This window comes from Orycteropus afer, unplaced genomic scaffold (genome assembly GCF_000298275.1).
Source record: "Orycteropus afer afer isolate SDZICR_OR568_19922 unplaced genomic scaffold, OryAfe1.0 scaffold00098, whole genome shotgun sequence".
Lineage (NCBI taxonomy): Eukaryota > Metazoa > Chordata > Mammalia > Tubulidentata > Orycteropodidae > Orycteropus > Orycteropus afer.
Window position 1 is genome coordinate 2,636,381 of NW_006921685.1, and position 20,297 is coordinate 2,656,677.

Sequence of the window (20,297 nt, forward strand, 5' to 3'; positions counted from 1 at the left end):
ACTGCAAGTTGAACTTGCATGTGAGCAGTTGATGGTCTGTTCCACAATCAGCTCCTGGCCTTGTTTTGGCTGAAGATATTGAGCTTTTGCATAGCCTCTTACCACAGATGTAGTCAATCTTATTCCTGTGTGTTCCATATGCCAAAGTCCACATGTACAGCTGCCGTTTGTGTTGTTGAAAAAAGTATTTGCAATAAATAAGTCATTGGTCTTGCAAAATTCTACCATGCAATTTCCAGCATTATTTTTGTCACTAAGGCCAGATTTTCCAAATACTGGTGATTCTTCTTTGTTTCCAACTTTTGAATTCTAGTCACCAGTGATAATTAACACATCCTGATTACATGTTCAGTCAATTTCAGACTGCAGAAATTGATACAAATCTTCAATTTCTTCTTCTTTGGCTTTGGTGGTTGGTGTATAAATTTGACTAATAGTCGTATTAACTGGTCTTCCTTGTAGGTGTATGGATATTATCCTATCACTGACAGTATCATACTTCATGATGGATCTTGACACATTCTTTGTGATGATGAATGCCACATTGTTCTTCTTCCATTTGTCATTCCTGGCATAGTAGATCATATGATTGTTGGATTCAAAATGGCCAAAACCAGTCCATTTCAGCTCACTAATGCCTAGGATATCAATCTTTATGCATTCTATTTCATTTTTGATAACTTCTAATTTTCCTAGATTTGTACTTCATACATTACACATTCTGATTATTAATGGATGTTTGCAGCTGTTTCTCCTCAATTTGAGTTGTGCCACATCAGCAAATGGAGATCTGGAAAGCTTTACCTTATCCATGTCAATAAGGCTGGTTTTAATCTGATAATGCAGCTCTTTCCCAGTTGTATTTTGAGATCCTTCTAACCTAAGCGACTCATCCTCCTCCTCTGTATCAGACAATCTTTCCAGACTATTCATAAGGTTGCCCAGTAATGTATCAGACAGTGTTTCTCTGCTATTCATAAGATTTTCCTGGCCAAATTTTTGAGAAGTGGATGGCCTCTTCTTTCTTCCTAGTCTGTCTCAGTCTGCAAGCCACACTGAAACTTGTGCAACATGTGCATCCCACTGGGTTTGAAACACCAGTGGCACAGCCTCAAGACTCACAGCAACACATCACCACAGTAGGACAAACCGACAGACAAGTTTGTCTCCCTTAGCTGTTCAAAACCTCTCCAACCCCCCTTACCTGGATCCCTATTGCCATCTCCTCACTCTGTCCTGGCCCCCCTGGACTTTTCCTCTCTTTTCCTGCACTTTCCCACCTTTCCTCTTGTGGGGTGTGGCCTGGATCCCCTCCCCTCCCCTGGATCCCACCGCAGACTCCTCACTCTGTCCCGGTCCCCCCGGCCTTTTTCTCTCCTTTCCCCCACTTTCCCGCCTTGCTGCTTGTATGGCATGGCCTGGGTGCCCTCCCATCACCTGGATCCCTACAGCTGGCTCCTTGCTCTGTCCTGGTCCCCCTGGCTTTTTTCTTTCCTTGGGACTTAAAAGGGTGTATTCTCAATAGCATAGAGAATAACAAAACATGGTAATAGAATTGGAAAGTGATATGTTTTGAGCTTTAATTACCTTTTTTTAATAATATATGTAATTTATGTAATTGTGTTTGTATGTAATTTATGTAATTTAGTTTTTATATAATTTAAGTTTTAATAGTGGTTGTATTTAACATCTGGTTTGAAAAACCAGTGAAAATTAATAATTGGTTTTTGTAAGTCTGTATGAACCAGCATGCCAAAGCTTTTCTGGGATTGGGGAGTGGAATGACTGACTCCAAGTTGAGAACCAGATTATCATGCAAAATATAGATAAATTGAAAGGAAGATATTAATTATTAATTATTTTCCTTCCTTTAGAATGATTGTATATAACCCATGAAATGAGTTAATGAGATTTCCCTTTATATTTTGCAGTATATTGACAAATTAGACATAATAGATCTTACTTGCCTTACTGATCAGAATTCAACTGAAAAGAATTGTGCAAAATTCACCCTTGTTTTGCCAAAAGAGGAAGTGCAACTGAAGGTGAGTGAAGAGAAACAAATAGTTTGTAATGAGCTGTGACTGTAAATAGCATTCACCTCTTTTTTGGGTAGTTGAGGTAAAGGGGTTTTGAAGGAGGAACATTAAGTCTTGTACTTTGTTAGTATTTCTTACCCTTTGCCAGGAACTACAGTTTTCTGAGTTGGGACTTAAAAGGGCATATTCACTTGTTTAGTATACAAGCATGTTGAAACAATATACTTCTGACCTCTGACAAAGTCAGGGATCCCACCTGGTGTTTTTTAAAGATAGTTCTTGAATCATCATTCGAAGTGAGCCAATTAAATTAAATCAACAATTAGAGCAATAACATAAAGACAACTTGCAATTGAATAAGATATATTTGGAAATTTTCTCAGGAGATTATGGATTGATTTTGAAAGCCTGGGTCCTAAATTTTAGTATAATAGGAATCACTTTTACATAGGAAATTCAGGTCCCCACCTGAAATTGTTGCCCAGGAATCTAGAATTTTAAGGAAACTCCCTAGATGATCATGTTGTGGTGACTAATAGCACAGAATTGGAATCAGATTGCCAAGGTTTGAATTCTGGCTGTCTATTTAATAATTGTGTGATCTTTGGCAAGTTACTTGAGATCTTTGTGCCTTAGTTTCCTCCCCTGAAGCCAGTTTTTGCTCAAATGTAGCCTTCTCACTGAGGCTTACAGCAGTGAGGTTATATTTTTATTGAAATTAGAGCTCTTTTCCCCTTCTCATTTCCATTGGCAGTCTCATTCTCTCTTACCCTGGTCTTTTTTTTTTTTTCATTTTTCCATAGTACTTATTTACTTCTAACATTATATCATTTACTCACTTATTATGGTTATTATTTATTGACTATTGCTAGATTAAACTCCATGGGAACAAGGATTTTGCTTTCTTTCCTGATGTAAACCAGTACCTAGAATTGTCCCTGGTACTCAATAAATATTTGTTGAATGAACAAATCTGTAAAATAAAAAAATATTACCTCTCTCAGAGATTCATCATGAAGATTAAACCAATTAATTTTTGTGAAGTGCTTAGAACACTTAAAAGCACTCAATGGATACTAGCTGATATTATTAATAATAGCAGTAGTAGTAACTGCTAAGAACCAGAAGTATCTAAGGACTAACTGCATTGCTCCTTCCTGATTACCCTAAAATTAAAATCAGTCATTGTTAATACCACTAGCAGAACCAAAAAGAGAAAAACAAAACAAAACTCACTGCTGAGGAGCCAGATCCAACCCATAGTGACCCCTCCTTGGGTTTCTGAGGCAGTATCATTAGGAAAGTAGATTGCACAATCTTCCTTCCTAGGAGTAGCTGGTGGATTTGAACCGCCAGACTTCTGGTCAGCAGTCATTAGTGGAGAAACAATAAATTTACATACAGCAAAGATGTTTGCTAACATTTAATTTTTTTTATTTCAGTAAATTTACACAATTTTACTTGTTTAGCAAACAAACAGATCAAAGTTACATACTTCTGTCTTTTTTATCATTTTTTTATTGTTGTTGAGAATACACACAGCAGAATATATACCAATTCAACAATTTCTACATGTACAATTCAGTTACATTGATTACATTCTCTGAGTTGTGCAACCATCTCACTCCCCTTGCTCCTCCCCCATTAACATAAACTCACTACCCCCTAAGCTTCTTATCTAATCTTTTAAGTTACTATTGTGAATTTGATCCATAGACCTTAAAAAGCACAATGCTCTGGGCAGTACAAACAACAAATATGAACCCCTTTGTAAATACAATACTGAGTTGTCAATGAAAGCAAACATGGGTATAGGGACGGATAGATGGGTGAACAAGCTAAACAATTATGTATGTCTAAATGGAGAGTGTATCCAAGATCATATACAGGGTTGGCAGACAATGGGCCTCTCGAAGAGTATGAAGGGATGGACACTGGGAGGAGGTAACTATGGGGAGGAAGTGGGAGGGGAGCTGCTGCATTGTAAATTTTGGTCAATGACATGAGACAAAGTATATGTGAACTGCTGTATGAAAAGTGAATTTACTCTGTAAATCTACACCCAAATCCTAATAAAAAAAGAAAAAAGCACAATGCTCAACGTAGATATTCTTTACTAGTTAAGCTAAACTATTGTTTGGTTTTTAGAAGACTTGGGGATTTTTGGGTTTGAGATTTAAAGATTATCTCAGAGCAAAAGTTTCAGGGGTCTCAATGGCTTCAGAAAATCTGGATTCCATGAGAATTTGAAATTCTGTACTATCTTTTTTCCCATTTGATTAAGATGCTTCTATAGAATCTTTGATCAAAATATTCAGTAATGATACCCAGGTACCATCTAGTTCTTCTGGTTTCATGGTGTACTTCTGTCTTTTGACAAAAGAAAATAGTATTGAAATATTTCATAACAAATACTCATTGATTGTTCCAGGAAAAGGGAAAATATTTTTTTTCTTCCTTTCAACTGATTTTAAGTGATTAAAAAAAATGTTTTAAGCAATGTGCTTCAGCAGAAGAATACAAGTTTTGTCAATCTTTTGAATTTTAATGAATTATGTATTTTGAGTCATAAAATAATCATATGAAATTCTAAAGTTTTTTAAATTAACAAAAGTTTTCATGTTCATAGTTACTTGAGTATTTTCTGTAGCTGTTTTTGTTTTCATCTTTAGACAGAGAACACAGAAAGTGGGGAAGAATGGAGAGGCTTCATTCTTACAGTAACAGAGGTAGGATGGCCATTACTTTGGCTTCATTCATTCACTCAACAAATGTTTGCTGAATAACTACTATGAGTCATGCATAGTGAAAGAGGGTGAAGATACAGCAAATAAAGGACAGTCAAAACTCATTTCACTCACTCATGAAATTTATATTCTGGTGAGGTGAGGGAAGAAGGAGGGAGAAATAAAAAAAGTAAACAAACAAGATAATTTTATACTGTTATGAAGAAAATAAACAGGGCAATGTGATAGAGAATAATAGGTAGTCAGCAATAGCTACGTTTTGGTCTTATTCTTTGGGAACAGTGTCCTTTGTAAATTCTGATATTTGTAGCTTACATAAAAAAAAAAAAAAAAAAAAAAAAAAAAATGCACTGCCGTGGAGTCAGATCCAACTCATAGCAACCCCTCCTTGGGTTTCCGAGGTGGTATCACTAGGGAAATAGATTGCCCAACCTTCTTTCCGATGAGTGGCTGGTGAGTTTGAAGCACCAGCCTTCTGGTTAGCAGTCAAGTACCTTAGGCACTATTTTCCAATTCCTTTTTTATTTACTTCATGTATATTTATAAAATACTAACTGAGGTCAATTTAGTAAAAAATTCTAGACAATATAACAGGAGAGACCAGAAAATGAAAGTCACCTTTAAATATTTGTTTTTTGTTGTTATGTGCTGTCGAGTCGGCCAGGACTCATAGCGACCCCTCCTTGGGTTGCCGAGGCAGTATCACTATGGAAGTAGATTGCCCAACCTTCCTTCCGAGGAGTTGTTTAGCGAATCTTAAAGCAAAGGGATGCTTATCTGTGCAATTCTGTGGCATTTTGTCAAGACAAATAGTAAGATCTACTGCTTATAGTTAACAATTGCAGCAAGATAATGTCATTATTTTAAATGAAGCTACTCTAACAACTGTCATGGACACATGAGGTACTTTGATAATCAGCATCCAGAAAAGCACTGTGGTCTTTAATATTTTTAGAAGCTATGAACTTTCCATGTTTATTAGAATTAAGCATAGATTCTATCCAAAGCTAGTTTCCAAGTAAAGGCTTTGCAGTCATATGAAAAAAAGCATTGCCCTTACCAACATGGATGGATGGGTAGCTGCTGGTTCTTGATCTCAAGTAGTAACAAGTATAATTTGGAGTTTCAACTACCCTATAGGGAGGTCGTGTTGTTGTCGTTGTGTGCAACGAGTTGACTCCAACTCATAGTGACCCTGTAAGAAAGAAAACTGCCCCGTAGGGTTTCCTAGGCTGTAACCTTTCTCAGGGGTGTTTGAACCATCAACCTACCTGTTAGTAAGTAGCCTGTTGTTGTTGTTGTTATGTACCATCAAGTCAGCCCCGACTCATAGCGACCCCTCCTTGGTTTTCGGAGGCAGTATCACTATGGAAGTAGATTGCTCAACCTTCCTTATGAGGAGTGGCTGGTGGGTTTGAACCGCAAGCCTTCTGGTTAGCAGTCAAGCACCTTAGGCACTATGCTACCAGAGCTCCTAGTAAGTAGCCTAGGGCTTAACCATTTCACCACCAGGGCTCCTAGGGAAGTCATAGGAGGCTGGAAAGGGTGGTAGGGGACAGTTAAAGATGTGAAGGACACATTGACTTGAAGTCAGGAGAAATTCTTTGGAGAACTGTTCTTTGTTTCTCTGTCTGTCTGTCTCTCTCTCTCTCTCTCTCTGTTATGGAGAGACATCACTGTGCTTTTCAAACTAGGGTACAAATATCCCAAGAGTATGTGTTTAGATGTCATGGAATGCAAATTGTAAAATAATTTCTGAGAAAGGAAATTGTTTTTTAAAATACTAGAGATTTAATATTTGACCAATGATTCACAGATTGATGCACCACAGCCTAAACTTCATGTTCCAAAGAAATGTGGCAGCATCAGGGTTTATACAGTTAAAGAGGAACAAAGAGAGTCTGAGAAGTCCAGGTGGTTTGAAGTGGTTTTCAGTGGTTCATTAAAATGTCCTTTGAAATCTTTTCTTTTCTGAAATGTTAGTTTGCTTGTTGTTGTTATGCACAGACAAGTCGGACCTGACTCATACCGACCTCTTCTTGGGTTTCTGGAAGTAGATTACCCAACCTGCCTTCGGAGGAGTGGCTGATGGGTTTGAACTGCCAGACTTCAGATTAGCAGTCAAGTGCCTTAGGCACTACGCTACCAGAACTTCCTTAGTTTGTTTAAGAAGACAATTATTGTAGGCTTGAAGGGGCAATCCATGCTCAGCAGGCTCTCAGATAACCAGACATCTGCTTGTCTGGAATGGAGGAGTTATAGAGCAGGGTCTGTTGATTATACATAAATCAACAGGAAAAAAAAGCTAATTACTGTTTCTAAAATTTAGGCTATTTATTATCTTTAATCTTTGCCTTGTGAAACCAGGTAGCAGCCATACTCTTCCAGGTTGGGCACAAGTAACTCCATCTTCGTTTTCAGTATCCACAGCCACAACTAAAGCTATGAGATAAACCTTGGTGCACCTTCCTGGTATACTAATTATACTTGATGTTTTGGCTCAAGATTTCTCTTTCAATTTTTTTTTTTCCTTGAGGTAAGGATGTTGTTGTTGTTGTTGTTATGTGCCATCGAGTCGGCCCCGACTCATAGCGACCCCTCCTTGGGTTTCCGAGGCAGTATCACTACGGAAGTAGGATTGCCCAACCTTCCTTCCGAGGAGTGGCTGGTGGGTTTGAACCGCCAGCCGTCTGGTTAGCAGGCAAGTGTCTTAGCCACTATGCTACCAGAGGATAAAGAGCATTAATTGATATTAAAATATACATTGATTCAGGCAGTCCCTGAATTAGGAACAACATCTGTTCCTAGCTGAATTTGAATTTGTAGATAAGTTGGAACAGATGCATACAGTTCTTATTTAGTCTTACTTTAGTGCAAGAAAAGGCTCAAGCCTTTTCAATTATTTAAAAGCTGCACATGCAGCAAGTACAGGTGACTGAAATGAAGAATTTCCTGCTAGTAGGGATTGTTCAACTGTTTCAAAGTAAGGGTAAATTTATATAACATTAAACGGCAAGTAGGGGTTGTCCATTAGTTGGATGTTTATAACCACGGGACTATCAATTTATTACAGAATTTAAAATAAAATTAATGTGAATTTTTTATGAGAAGACGAAACACAAAAAACCCCCAAACTCACTGCTGTTGAGTAGGATCCGACTCATAGCAACCCCTCTTTGGATATCTGAGGCAGCATTACTACAGAAGTAGATCACCCAATCGTCCTTCTGAGGAGTGGCTGGTGGGTTTGAACCGCCAACCTTCTGGTTAGCAGTCAAATGCCTTAGGCACTACACCACCACAGCTCCTTATGAGAAGACAAGTTGCCTTGGATTTTGTATTCTATAAATGTTGGTTTTGTCTATGATCCCAGATCACTCTGTGTGTACATTCATACTGTATTGTTTTTGGGAGAACTTTAGTGGAAATTTTGAGAAGTACTGACTGTAGTTGAAAGAAGAGAGACTTTGCTTCTGAATCATCTAAATTTATGTTTGAGTCTTTGTTTCACAAATTACCATGTGACCCTGGACTTTTTCTTTAATCTTTCTGAAACTGTTCTTGCACCATTGCTGTGAGGATGTGAAATAACACATGTAAAATGCTGGGGACAAATTGCCACTTAATAAGTAGTAGTTTTTGGTTTGAGATGTTTCATTAGGAGTCCCTGGGTGGTGCAAACGGTTAAGCACTTGACCATTAGCTGAACGATTGGCAGTTCAACCCACTAGAGGTGCATTAAAACAAGACAGGCCTGGAAATCTGCTTCTGCCTTTCAATGGAGCCATTCCACTCTGCACATATGAGGTCACCACAATTTGGAATCAACTCAGTGGTGACTAAGAACAACAACCACAAGATGAGGTCCTCTGCTTTGGGAACAAACCAAGGAATGTTTCCTGTTCAGAGTTTAGTTGGTTTAGAGGCAGGCCAAGACACCTAATCAGACTAAGAACTTTTACTGGTGATTCTACCCATTCATCTCTGTCAGGTAACTGAAGGTGCTTAGGGCCTGACCAGGCCCATCTTTGCTAAAATCAGCTAATTACTTGGCTGTCTTCCTTGGTTATTCTTTTCATTGGTTTCAGCTGTCAGTTCCCCAGCACGTGTCACTCCTACCTGGGCAAGTAATTAGACTGCATGAAGTCCTAGAAAGAGAAAAGAAAAGGAGGGTTGAGACAGAGCGGATACCTAGTACATCTGTTGAAACAGAGAAGAAAACAATTGAAGATTATGTGGATGTACTGAATCCTATGCCAGCGTAAGTCCACGACAAATACAGTTTATTCACTCAATTGTTACATACTAATTGTTGGTTATCGAGGGGAATTAACCACTTGAATTCATTAAAACATTGACATACTCATAAGCTGTCTTGATAAATCGCCTATCTCTGAGTGCATGCAACATTTCCTCTTCTATGTCATGATCAACAAAACATATATTTGAACCAACTCTCTTACCACACAGGAAATCCCCTTCTACCCACACCTTTAGACAAATAGATATTCTTTCCAGAGCTCAAATCTAAATAAAACCTGTTACCAAGAAAGAAAGAAAAGATATTTTTCACTATACAACTCTATTATTGACAATTTTTCCACCGGAAAATTATACCAAATAACTTAAACTATAGTGAATGTTCTATTCAATTGACCAAGTACTGAGTAGTTATTGAGCTTGTACTTTGGGGGTGGGGGTGGGGAGGGGGGAGCATAGAACATGCTGAATTCAGCAACCTATGTCTTTTATGCTTATATTGTTGAAAACTGACTGAGACAGAAAACCCTTTTCTCCTGAAATCTTGGTTTATTTGTCAGTGAAACTTGTCCTGGTACCATCTTTGACATCAGGTTCTGCTTTTTATTCTATCTGTATTAAAAGCACAGAGGTATGCCAGTCATCACTTTTAGCTAAAATCAGTGTTAGCTGATGGACTGGTAGCTCACGGGAACTTCTTTTTCTTTCTTGTCTCAATTTAAAAGTAATTTATGGCGTAGTGCCTAAGGCATTTGACTGCTAACCAGAAGGCTAGTGGTTCAAACCCACCAGCCACTCCTTGGAAGGAAGGTTGGGAAATCTACTTCCGTAGTGATACTGCCTCGGAAACCCAAGGAGGGGTCATTATGAGTTGGATCCAAGTCGAAGGCAGTGGGTTGGTTATATATTAATTACAGATAAATGAAAAGAAAATTAAAATCATTCCTTGTCCCAATTACTCAAAGGTAATTGCTGTTAATATTTTGGTGCGTTGCCTATCCTGTCAGGTTTTTTTTTTTTTTTTCCTGCAGCTATACATTTCAATGACTGGAATACGTATCATAAAAATGAGAAGTGATTTATTCTTAATTTTGTGCATTAAAACACCAATGCTGTAAGAAAGCCATATTATACAAATGTAGTGAGTTCAGATATACATTTATACATCAGTTTAAAATAGAGACATACAAGAGAAGCAATTATAGAGATGTTTTGTATCCTTGAAAAGAACCTACCAACAAATCCTGAAAACACTGAGACCAGGAATATATTGCTAATTATTTTTTAAAATTTTCATATGGTAATGGTGATTATACACTTATCAATAGAAAATTTTCAAGCCCTCTTTGGTCAAAGGAAGAGGCTCTGGAGGTATGTAGAGTAGAAGGCCTTAACATTAGCATACTCATGGAGATGTAGACTTGGAATAGGTATAATTATAATTACATGATTATAATTGTAACAAAAGGAGCCCTGGTAGCACAGTGGCTAAAGGGCTCAGGTGTTAACCTAAAGGTCGGCAATTTGAACCCACCAGCCACTCTATGGGAGAGAGATGTGGCAGTCTGCTAATAGTCATAAGAACTCCCTGGGTGGCACAAATGGTCAAGGGCTTGCCTATCAGTCAAAAAGTTGGTGGTTTGAAACCACCCAAGGGCTCTTGGAAGACAGGCCAGTTAATCTGCTTCTGAAAGTTCATAACCATCAAAACTCTATGGAGGACAGTTCTACTCTGACACATGGTATTGCCATGAGTTGGAATCAACTCAGTGACAACTAACAACAACAACAATTACACTAAAGCCAGAAGATTTGAGAAAAGTTAGTAACTGCAAATTTCAAAGTTATTGTAGTAGCACTTTTTATGTAATGATTTTCATCAGTTTTTTTAAAAAAGTCAAACAAAATATTGTTTGTTTGTTTTCCTCTTATCTCTAGATGTTTTTATACAGTGTCCCGAAAAGAAGCAACTGAGATGTTAGAGAAGAATCCATCACTGGGAAATATGATCCTGAGGCCTGGCAGTGATTGTAGAAACTACTCCATCACTATCCGGCAAGAGGCAGAGTATGTTTAATTAAAAAATATATGGAATAATTTAAAAAGTATGATACCACTTAGAAGACAAAAAATCACACAAATACAGATCAGCACCTGCTATGTGTTTTGTTGAGGCTAAACATCTGAACCAAGGATAAGGAGGAAATGTCATATAAGCAATGCTAAAAAGTGAGCCCAGGCCAATAATGACTATCTTTCATGTAAAAGCATATATAGAACCTTTGATTCTTGAATTTGCTGTTCTTCCTGGGTATACTATTTATTTATTTATTTTAGCAATAACATATCTAAGTGACTTCGATGAAATTTACCCAGTAGTATGTGAATTTATAAGATATAAAGCTATTCTTACAGCAAACTTCCTGGTTTGATTTTGTTTCCTTGAACTTGTTATGACCAAGTGGCAAGCTAATAGTATAATCACTTTGTAAAGCTGGTGGATGGATCAATCTGCCTATCCCATAAATATCAGTAGTTCTAGATTAAATATGAAGACATTGACATTGACAATGAATAAGACAGTGAAAAGGAAAGAGTAACTCAGAGGAAATAATTAAAATTATGATATTGTGGCTACATTGCTAGTATGAACCATGGTGCAGTAGGCTTCATTCACTTGCCACTTACTCTGTATGAACAGACACTTGTCTTTATACACTAGCAATGTGCACTAAACAGATGGCAAGAATGTTAGATGATATATCTGACTGTGGGTGGGGGGTGGAGAAGAGAGAGTACTTTTACACAGTGAATGTCTGTTTGAACTTAACCTTGTGTTTTTTCTGCTTTTTGTAGACTAACATTTGGAGTTAATGGATTTTCAGCTAATAGGGCAGAATATAATAGGTTATCTAGTTACAACTTGCTTGATTTATAATTTAATGGGCTATCTTGATGAACCCAAAAGAATTAAAACTTATGGCTGCCATTTTTGTCAGTGAATTTAGATGAACTCTGGCAGAAAGGGAATTTTTCTGTTCAGTACATACTGGTGAGGGCACTTGTCCTATGCAGGGTTTAGAAATAAAAGAGTGTCACATTAAATACAGAATAGCTTTAACTCTCTACTTCCACTTTTAAAACAAAAGGATATAACTGAATAAAATTATATCTAGCATATATGTAAAAGAAAACATAATCAATATTCTTGAAAATGAAATTAGATTGCACAAATATTGATTAATATTTTCCCCCTCCTTCGTATTACTCCTTTTTTGGTCAGATTGAATATTTGATCTATTTGCATATGAACACTGTGTTACTATCTTGCTTGAAAAAAGCAAAACCTCAAGACCTCTTTAAGACTGTATTTTGCCTGAAAGCAGCAGCCTGATCTCTTGTAAAGTGGTCTAAATTAGTACAACTTTTGCACTTCAGTTTCTATGCAATTGAGCTACGGGAAATACTGCATTTTCTGCTGTGGATGTGGTTTTTAATCAAATGCAATGAGTTTCTATACTTGGGATATGAATTTAACTCTATGTTTTTTTACTTATATTTGTATTTTATTTGTTATATTTATTCATGAGGAAGAACCAAGGAAAGGAGTTTATATCAAGTTGTGAAATTCTAATTTTAGTAAACTCATTTCCATTTTGAATTTGTATGGAAATTCATGCTTTTGTATGGTCAGAAAAATCTATATTTTGGGGAAAAATTGAACACTTCCATAAAAGTTCATATTTAGAAGACAAGGATTGAGATAGAATGGTCAAACTAGAGCACTCTAACACTGGAGTCAATATGCAGTTATTCAGGTTTTAGGAGATAGTTTATACCTGGAAGTGGCTAAGAAAACTTTTAACTGTGATTGCACAAACTTTCCTGATGGTAAAAATTGTTACATGTGTTCTCTAATACATCTCAAAGTACATCTCTTAGAATGCCAATTTTAATGTTTTCTGTTTAACAGATAATTTTATAGGATAGCAATTTCAGAAAGGATTAGAATTTTAGCTCATTAGACTGTAGAACTAATTTACTGTAAAGAATTTGGCAGAAATCTAGGCTATTAGGAAGCACCTGTGTTACTCACATGACCAATTCATTCCCTTGAGTTTGTAGGAGAAATGTTCAGCTATACAAGTTAGATGACTGTGTCTGGTAAAACACCAGCTGCAAAAGACAAGTTGGTTTATAAAGCACTACTTCAAAGTAAAATTATCTCCATCTGTTAACAAATCAGCTATGGGATTTTATTATTATTATTATTGTAGTTCTGAGGAAGAAAGAAAAGCCAAATTGTCAGGTGACTCCTCTTGATGTACTTTTTCCCAGTGGTTTGTGAATTCATAAGCTATAAAGCTATCCTTACAACAAATTTCCTGGTTTTGTTTTGTTTTCTTGATACTGTTATGAACAGGTGGCAAACTAGTAGCATAGCTACTTTGGAAAATCATTAGTTGAAAAAGCAGTAGAAAATATTTACTCAAAATTCATTCTTTTGCAAAAATTTGCTTTAGAAGCTAAGAACAAGAACTTATAACCATATTCATGGCCACAGATACACACACATATAATTACATCTATGATGTTAAGACAGGTTACTTATTTTTTAAGGTCTGAATCATTAAAATATATACCAAATTTTATCAATCTTTTTTTGTTTTCCTCTCTCTTCATTCCTTTGGGAAAACAAAACATCAAAGAAAACATAAGTTCTAAAATAAGAGTCAGACCTAAGTAACTTCAATTAAATTTGTTTTCCACCTTGTTTTCTGCTTCAGAACTTAGTCTTGCTAGTCAAAAGTTCCAAGAGACTCTGTTGGTCTTTACTACTTTTCCTCACACAACTTTGTCATGAATGATGACAATGATAAGACAATTATTGCTAACAGTGACAATCACTGTCCATATGAGGAATTTGACTGCTAACCAGAAGATTGGTGGTTCAAACTCACCAGCCACTCCACAGAAAGAAGATGGGGCAATCTACTTCCATAAAGATTTACAGCTAGGAAACCCAATGGGGGTCACTATGAGTTGGAACTGACTCAGTGGCAGTGAGTTTGGTTTGGTTTGATTTATAAAATATCATTTGTAGTGTTAAGTGTTAACATTGCTGTGTTAAGTGCTTGACAAATACTTATGTTAGGCACATTAAAAACTTTGAGGTGGTATTTTCCATGTTTCACAAATGAAGAAGCTGAGATTCACAGAAATTTCTAACTTAAATCCATAAATTAAAAAAGCTGTAAAAAATAGTTATAGTTTACTGAGGGCTTAGATGTGCCAGGCACTATATTAAAGGCTTTACAAACATTAACTCACAACAGCCCTGTGAGATAACCATTACATCCTATATGTTATAGATGAAGAAACAGGCTTACTCGGAGCCAGAATTCAAACCTGGATTTTTCTAGTTATAAAGGCCAAACTCATTAAGTTTTCTCATAGTCTTCTAAGGTGTAGTAATAATTTACTTCATAAAGATGTATGAAATTCTAACTGGAATTTGTGAGCATTTTCAAAAGTAACTGAGTATAAAAATCTTTTCATGGTAAAAGTAAAGTATAAAGACAGAGCCAACCACCCTGAAAAGGGGCACTTGTAAGATGTCTTCTGTCCCAAAATGTTTCCCTCACCAGTCTGTGACAGATTCCTCATGGTTCAGAATTAATGAATAATTTTCTTTCGGAGAGGAGTAGATAGGTTAACTGTTATCCCATGTTTAGGAAGGGAAACTATAGAATAACCCACTGAAATTAATTTATTAGCTGTTTTCCACTATGATGTCAAACTGAATGAAGCTTTGGAGATTTTATTGAATGAGGAAGGAGTCCCATAAATAGAAAGCTTCTGTATAGTTCAATCCTAGAGGAATGTGGACTGGAAATGGAGAGAAGAGTATTGAAAAAGAAGATGAAAAGGCCCTTTTAGAAAAGTTTAACCTGATAAACAATTTTGTTTTAGACAGCTATTGAATTAGTCTTTCATGCAGTTGACAGCCTAAAGAAATGTTAACTTTTCAACATTAGATAAAGTTTTGATCCTAATACTCTTACTATCTCAATCTAGGGATTTCAATGCAAACATAGTGTTTGAAATAAACTGGCATGAAAACTAACTTCTGCTATCAGTGTAAATTTGCTTAGTTTTTGTCAGATAGCACTATGAGTTCCTGATGTTTTTAAAATTCAGTTTGATAAATATTTACTCTGTGCCTAATGCTGCAAAGCAAAGATGAACAGAATGTGCTTCTTGTACACAAACCATTCATAGTAAAATATCATGTGTTTTTGTTAATGCTATTGTTAGTTGTCATCAAGACAGCTCTGACACATGGCAATCTTCTTTATAACAAAACAAAACATTGCTCCACCCTGTGCTATCTTCATGATCATACCGTATGTTTAGAGTAGTGATAATTTAGACTGTTAATTGACTACAGAGGAGAAAAATATTAAGATTCATCTATTGTTGTTAGGTGCCATTGAGTTGCTTCTGACTCATAGTGACCCTATGTACAACAGAATGAAACAACACACAGTCCTGTGTCATCCTTGACCATTGCTAGGTTTGAGCTCACTGTTACAGCCACTGTGCCAATCCATCTCACTGAGTATCTTCCTCTTTTTCTCTGACAGTCTACTTTGCCAAATATGATGTCCTTCTCCAGGGACTGGTCCCTCCTGATAACATAACCAAAGTACTATATTTTTATATCGTAACTAACACCTAGGATTTTTCATATTTCTAAATCAGCCTTGAATGGTAGCAGATATGTATGTATAAAAGCTAGTATGAAGAATAGCCATTGAGGGATTTTTTATTGCACTAGTGATGACATGAAGTAATTTTCTTATACTAACTTTTTACTCTCTCATAATATAAAAAACTCACTGCTGTAGAGTAGGTTCAACTCATAGTGACCCCTCCTTGGGTTTTTGAGGCAGTATCTCTATGGATATAGATTGTCCAGTCTTTGTTCTGAGGACTGGCTGGTGGGTTTGAACCATCAGCCTTCTGGTTAGCAGTCAAATGCCTTTGTTGTTGTTATGTGTCATTGAGTCACACCCAACTCATAGCGACCCCTTCTTGGGTTTCCAAGGCAATATCACTATGGAAGTAGATTGCCCAACCTTCCTTTTGAAAAGTGCCTTAGGCACTATGCTACCAGAGCTCCCTCAAATGCCTTAGGCACTAAGAATATATAATTAATTTGTATATACCTATATAGGCAGAGAGTTGGAACATGGGGGTCTTTGGACAGCCTCTTAAGGGCAGGCCGGAGGGTGGAAGATGGAAGTCAGTGAGCTGGGCATGGGGGTGTTTGGGGGCAGCCTCTTAAGGGCATCCTGGAAGGCAGAGAGCTGGGTGCATGGTTTGGAGCAGCTTTAAGGGAGGCCAGGAAGTGAGTGGAGTGGTTTGGAACAGCTAAGGGAGACGAACTTGTCTGTCACTTTGTCATCCTGTGGTGGCTTGCATTTTGCTATGACGCTGGAGGCTATGCCACTTGTGTTGCAAATGCCATCAGAGTTACCCATGGTGGACAGGTTTCAGCGGGGTGTCTAGACTAAGACTCAGAAGAAGGAAGGGGCTGTCTACTTCTCAAAAAATTGGCCAATGAAAACCTTATGAATAACAGTGAAACACTGTCTGATATATTGCTGAAAAATTTATGAGTAACCCTGAAACATTGTCCAATATAGTGATGGAGATGAGCCCCTCAGGTTGAAAGTCACTCAAAATATGATTGGGGAACAGCTGCCGCCTCAGAGTAGAGATGACTTTAATGACATGGTTGGAGGAATGCTTTCAGGACCTCCAATTGCTGATGTGGTATGACTCAAAATGAGAAGAAATAGCTGCCAACATCCATTAATAATCAGAACATGGAATGTATGAAGTATGAACCTAGGAAAAGTGGAAGCTGTCAAAAATGGAATGGAATGTATAAAGATAGATATCCTAGGCATTAATGAGCTGAAATGGACTGGTTTTGGCCATTTTGAATCAGACAACTATATGATCTACTATGCCAGAAATGACAAATTGAAGAGGAATGGTGTATCATTCATTGTCACAAAGAAAGTTTAAAGATCTATCCTAAAGTACAATGCTGTCAGTGATAGAATAATATCCATATACCTACAAGGAAGACCAGTTAATCCTACTGTTATTCAAATTTATGCACCAACCACCAAAGCCAAAAATGAGGAGATTGAAGATTTTTATCAACTTCAGCAGTTTGAAATTGACTGCAATCAAGATGAGTTGATTAGCACTGGTGGATGGAATGTAAAAGTTGGAAACAAGGGAGAATCACTGGTAGTTGGAAAATATGCTCTTGGTGATAGAAATAACGCTACAGAATACATGACAGAATTTTGCAAGACCAACGTTTTATTCATTGCAAATACCTTTTTCAACAACACAAGCAACAGTTTTACACATGGACTTCACCAGATGGAGTACACAGGAATCAGATTGACTACATCTTAGCAAGAGGCAATGGAGAAGTTCAATATCTTCAGCCAAAACAAGGCCAGGAGCTGAATGTGGAACAGACCATCAACCGCTCATATGCAAGTTCAAGTTGAAGTTGAAGACAATTTTAAAAAGTCCACAAGAACCAAAATATGACCTTGACCATATCCCTACCTAATCCCTCCATTTAAAGAATAGATTTGAATTCATTGAACACCAATGACTGAAAACCAGAGAAATTGTAGGATGACATCAAGAATATCATCCATGAAGAAAGCAAAAGGTCATTGAAAAGACAGAAAAGAAAGAAAAGACCAAAATAGATTTTGGAAGAAACTCTGAAACTTGCTCTTGAATGGAGAGTATCTAAAGAAATGGAAGAAATAACAAGATAAAAGAACTGAACAGAAGATTTCAAAGAAAAGCTCAAGAAGACAAAGCCAATTATTATAATGAAATGTGCACAGACCTGGAGTTAGAAAACCAAAAGGAAAGAATATGCTCGGCATTTCTTAAGCGGAAAGAACTGAAGGAAAAATTTAAGCCTTGAGTTGTGATATTATAAGATTCTATGGGCACAATATTGAATGATGCAGGAAACATCAAAAGAAGATGAAAGGAATACACAGAGTCACTGTACCAAAAAAATTGGTCCATGTTCATACATTTCATGAGGCGGCATATGATCAAGAACCAATGATATCAAAGGAAGAACTCAAAGCTGCACTGAAGGATTGGCAAAAAACATGGCTCCAGGAATTGACAGAATACCCATTGAGATGTTTCAACAAACAGATGTCCTGCCTGAGGCACTTACTTGGCTATGCCAAGAGATTTGGAAGACAGCTACCTGGCCAACTGACTGGAAGGGATCCATATTTGTACCCATTCCAAAGAAAGGTGATACCACAGAATCTGGAAATTATAAAGCAATATCATTAATATCATAAGCAAGTAAAATCTTACTGAAGATAATTCAAAAACGGTTGCAACAACATATTGACAGAGAATTTCCAGAAATGCAAGCAGGATTGAGAAAAGGACATGGAACAAGGGATATCATTGCTGATGTCAGATGGATCTTGGCTCAAGAAAAAGAATACCAGAAAGATGTTTATTTGTGTTTTATTGACTATGCAAAGACATTTGATTGTGTGGATCATAACAAATTATGGATAACATTGAGAAGAATGGGAATTCCAGAAAATTTAATTGTACTAATGAGGATCCTGTACATCGACCAGCAGTCTGTCATTCATACAGAACAAGGGAATACTGCAAGGTTAAAAATCAAGAAGGGAGTGGTCAGAGTTGCATCCTTTCACCATACTTATTCAATCTGTATGCTGAGCAACTAATCTGAGAAGCTGGATTATATGAAGAAAAACATGGCTTCAGGAATGGAGGAAAACTCATTAACAACCTGAGATATGCAGGCAACACAATTTTGCTTGCTGAACGTGAGGATGACTTGAAGCACTGACTGATAAAAACTGAAGATTATAGTCTGCAGTATGGATTACACCTCAATATAAAGAAAACAAAAATCCTCACAACTGGACCAATAAACAACATTACGATAAATGGAGAAAAGATTCACGTTACTTGGTACTATCATCAACACCAATGGAAGCAGCAATCATCAGACAACATATTGCATTTTGCAAATCTGCTGTAGAAGATCTCTTTCAAGTGCTGAAGAGCAAACACGTCTCCTTGAGGACTAGGTGCACCTAACCCAAGCCATGGTATTTTCAATTGCCTCTTGTGCATGTGAGAGCTGGACAATGAATAAGCAAGACCGAAGAAGAGTTGATGCTTTTGAGTTGTGGTGCTGACAAAGAATACTGAGAGTACCATGGACATCTAAAAGAAATAACAAATCTTTCCTGGAAGAATTGCAGCCAGAATGCTCCTTGGAAATGAGAATGATCAAAATTCATCTCACCTACTTTGCTCATGTTGTCAGAAGGAACCATTCTCTGGAGAAGAATATCATGTTGCCAGAGTGCTGCTCTGACAAGAATATACTACAAATGGAATGGCTTTAACAAACAGGAGTTTATTTTCTTCCAGTTTGGAGGCTTTAAGTCTGAGTTCAAAGTGCCAGGCTCTAGGGGGCTGGATGAAAGCCCCTCAACCTTGGGTTTCAATTCTGCTTCTTTCTTCCAGCCCACTGGAGCTAGAGGCTTTTCTTCACTCAGACAGCTATTGGCTGCTGAGACTGACAAGCCCAAGGTTGACAAGTAAAAAGGCACAGTCCCGATGTTACCAAACCACACAGCAGGCCATTCATTCAAGTCCATTGAAAATCCCAAGGTTGGCAGAGTGTGACTGGCTGCTGAACAATGACATGGCTACATACAGGGTCCAAGCTGCCATAAGCTAGAGACTGTTTCCAAAGTTGCTGTTTATATATGGGAAGCATACCCAAAGGCAGCTACTCACAGTAGATTCCACCATGGAGTTGATTGCCAGTCTCATCGTGGGGAATACAGCATCCTGCTGCCTAGCCACTCAACCAGGCCCAGCCAAGCTGACACACAAACTTAACCAACACACTTGGTAAAGTGGAGAGTCAATGAAAAAGGGAAAGGACCTCAACAAGATAGATTGACACAGTGGCTGCAACGATGGGCTAAGGTATAGCAGGGATCGTGAGGCTGGCACAGGACTGGGCAGTGTTTCGTTCTGTCGTACATAGGGCTGCTGTGAGTCAGAGATGACAGCATCTAACAACAACAACAACACATAGGAATAG

The 20,297-nt window shown here is 37.4% G+C and overlaps 1 protein-coding gene across 1 annotated transcript in view; it reads left to right on the top strand.

Annotated features, from left to right (window-relative positions):
• STAP1 (signal transducing adaptor family member 1) overlaps positions 1–20,297 on the top strand; it is a 114,273-nt gene that overhangs the window by 26,687 nt on the left and 67,289 nt on the right. Inside the window, exons 3-6 of the mRNA XM_007942799.2 lie at positions 1,932–2,045; positions 4,712–4,768; positions 8,875–9,047; positions 10,985–11,113. Coding sequence (XP_007940990.2) covers positions 1,932–2,045; positions 4,712–4,768; positions 8,875–9,047; positions 10,985–11,113 — 473 coding nt within the window. The remainder of the gene's footprint in view (positions 1–1,931; positions 2,046–4,711; positions 4,769–8,874; positions 9,048–10,984; positions 11,114–20,297) is intronic.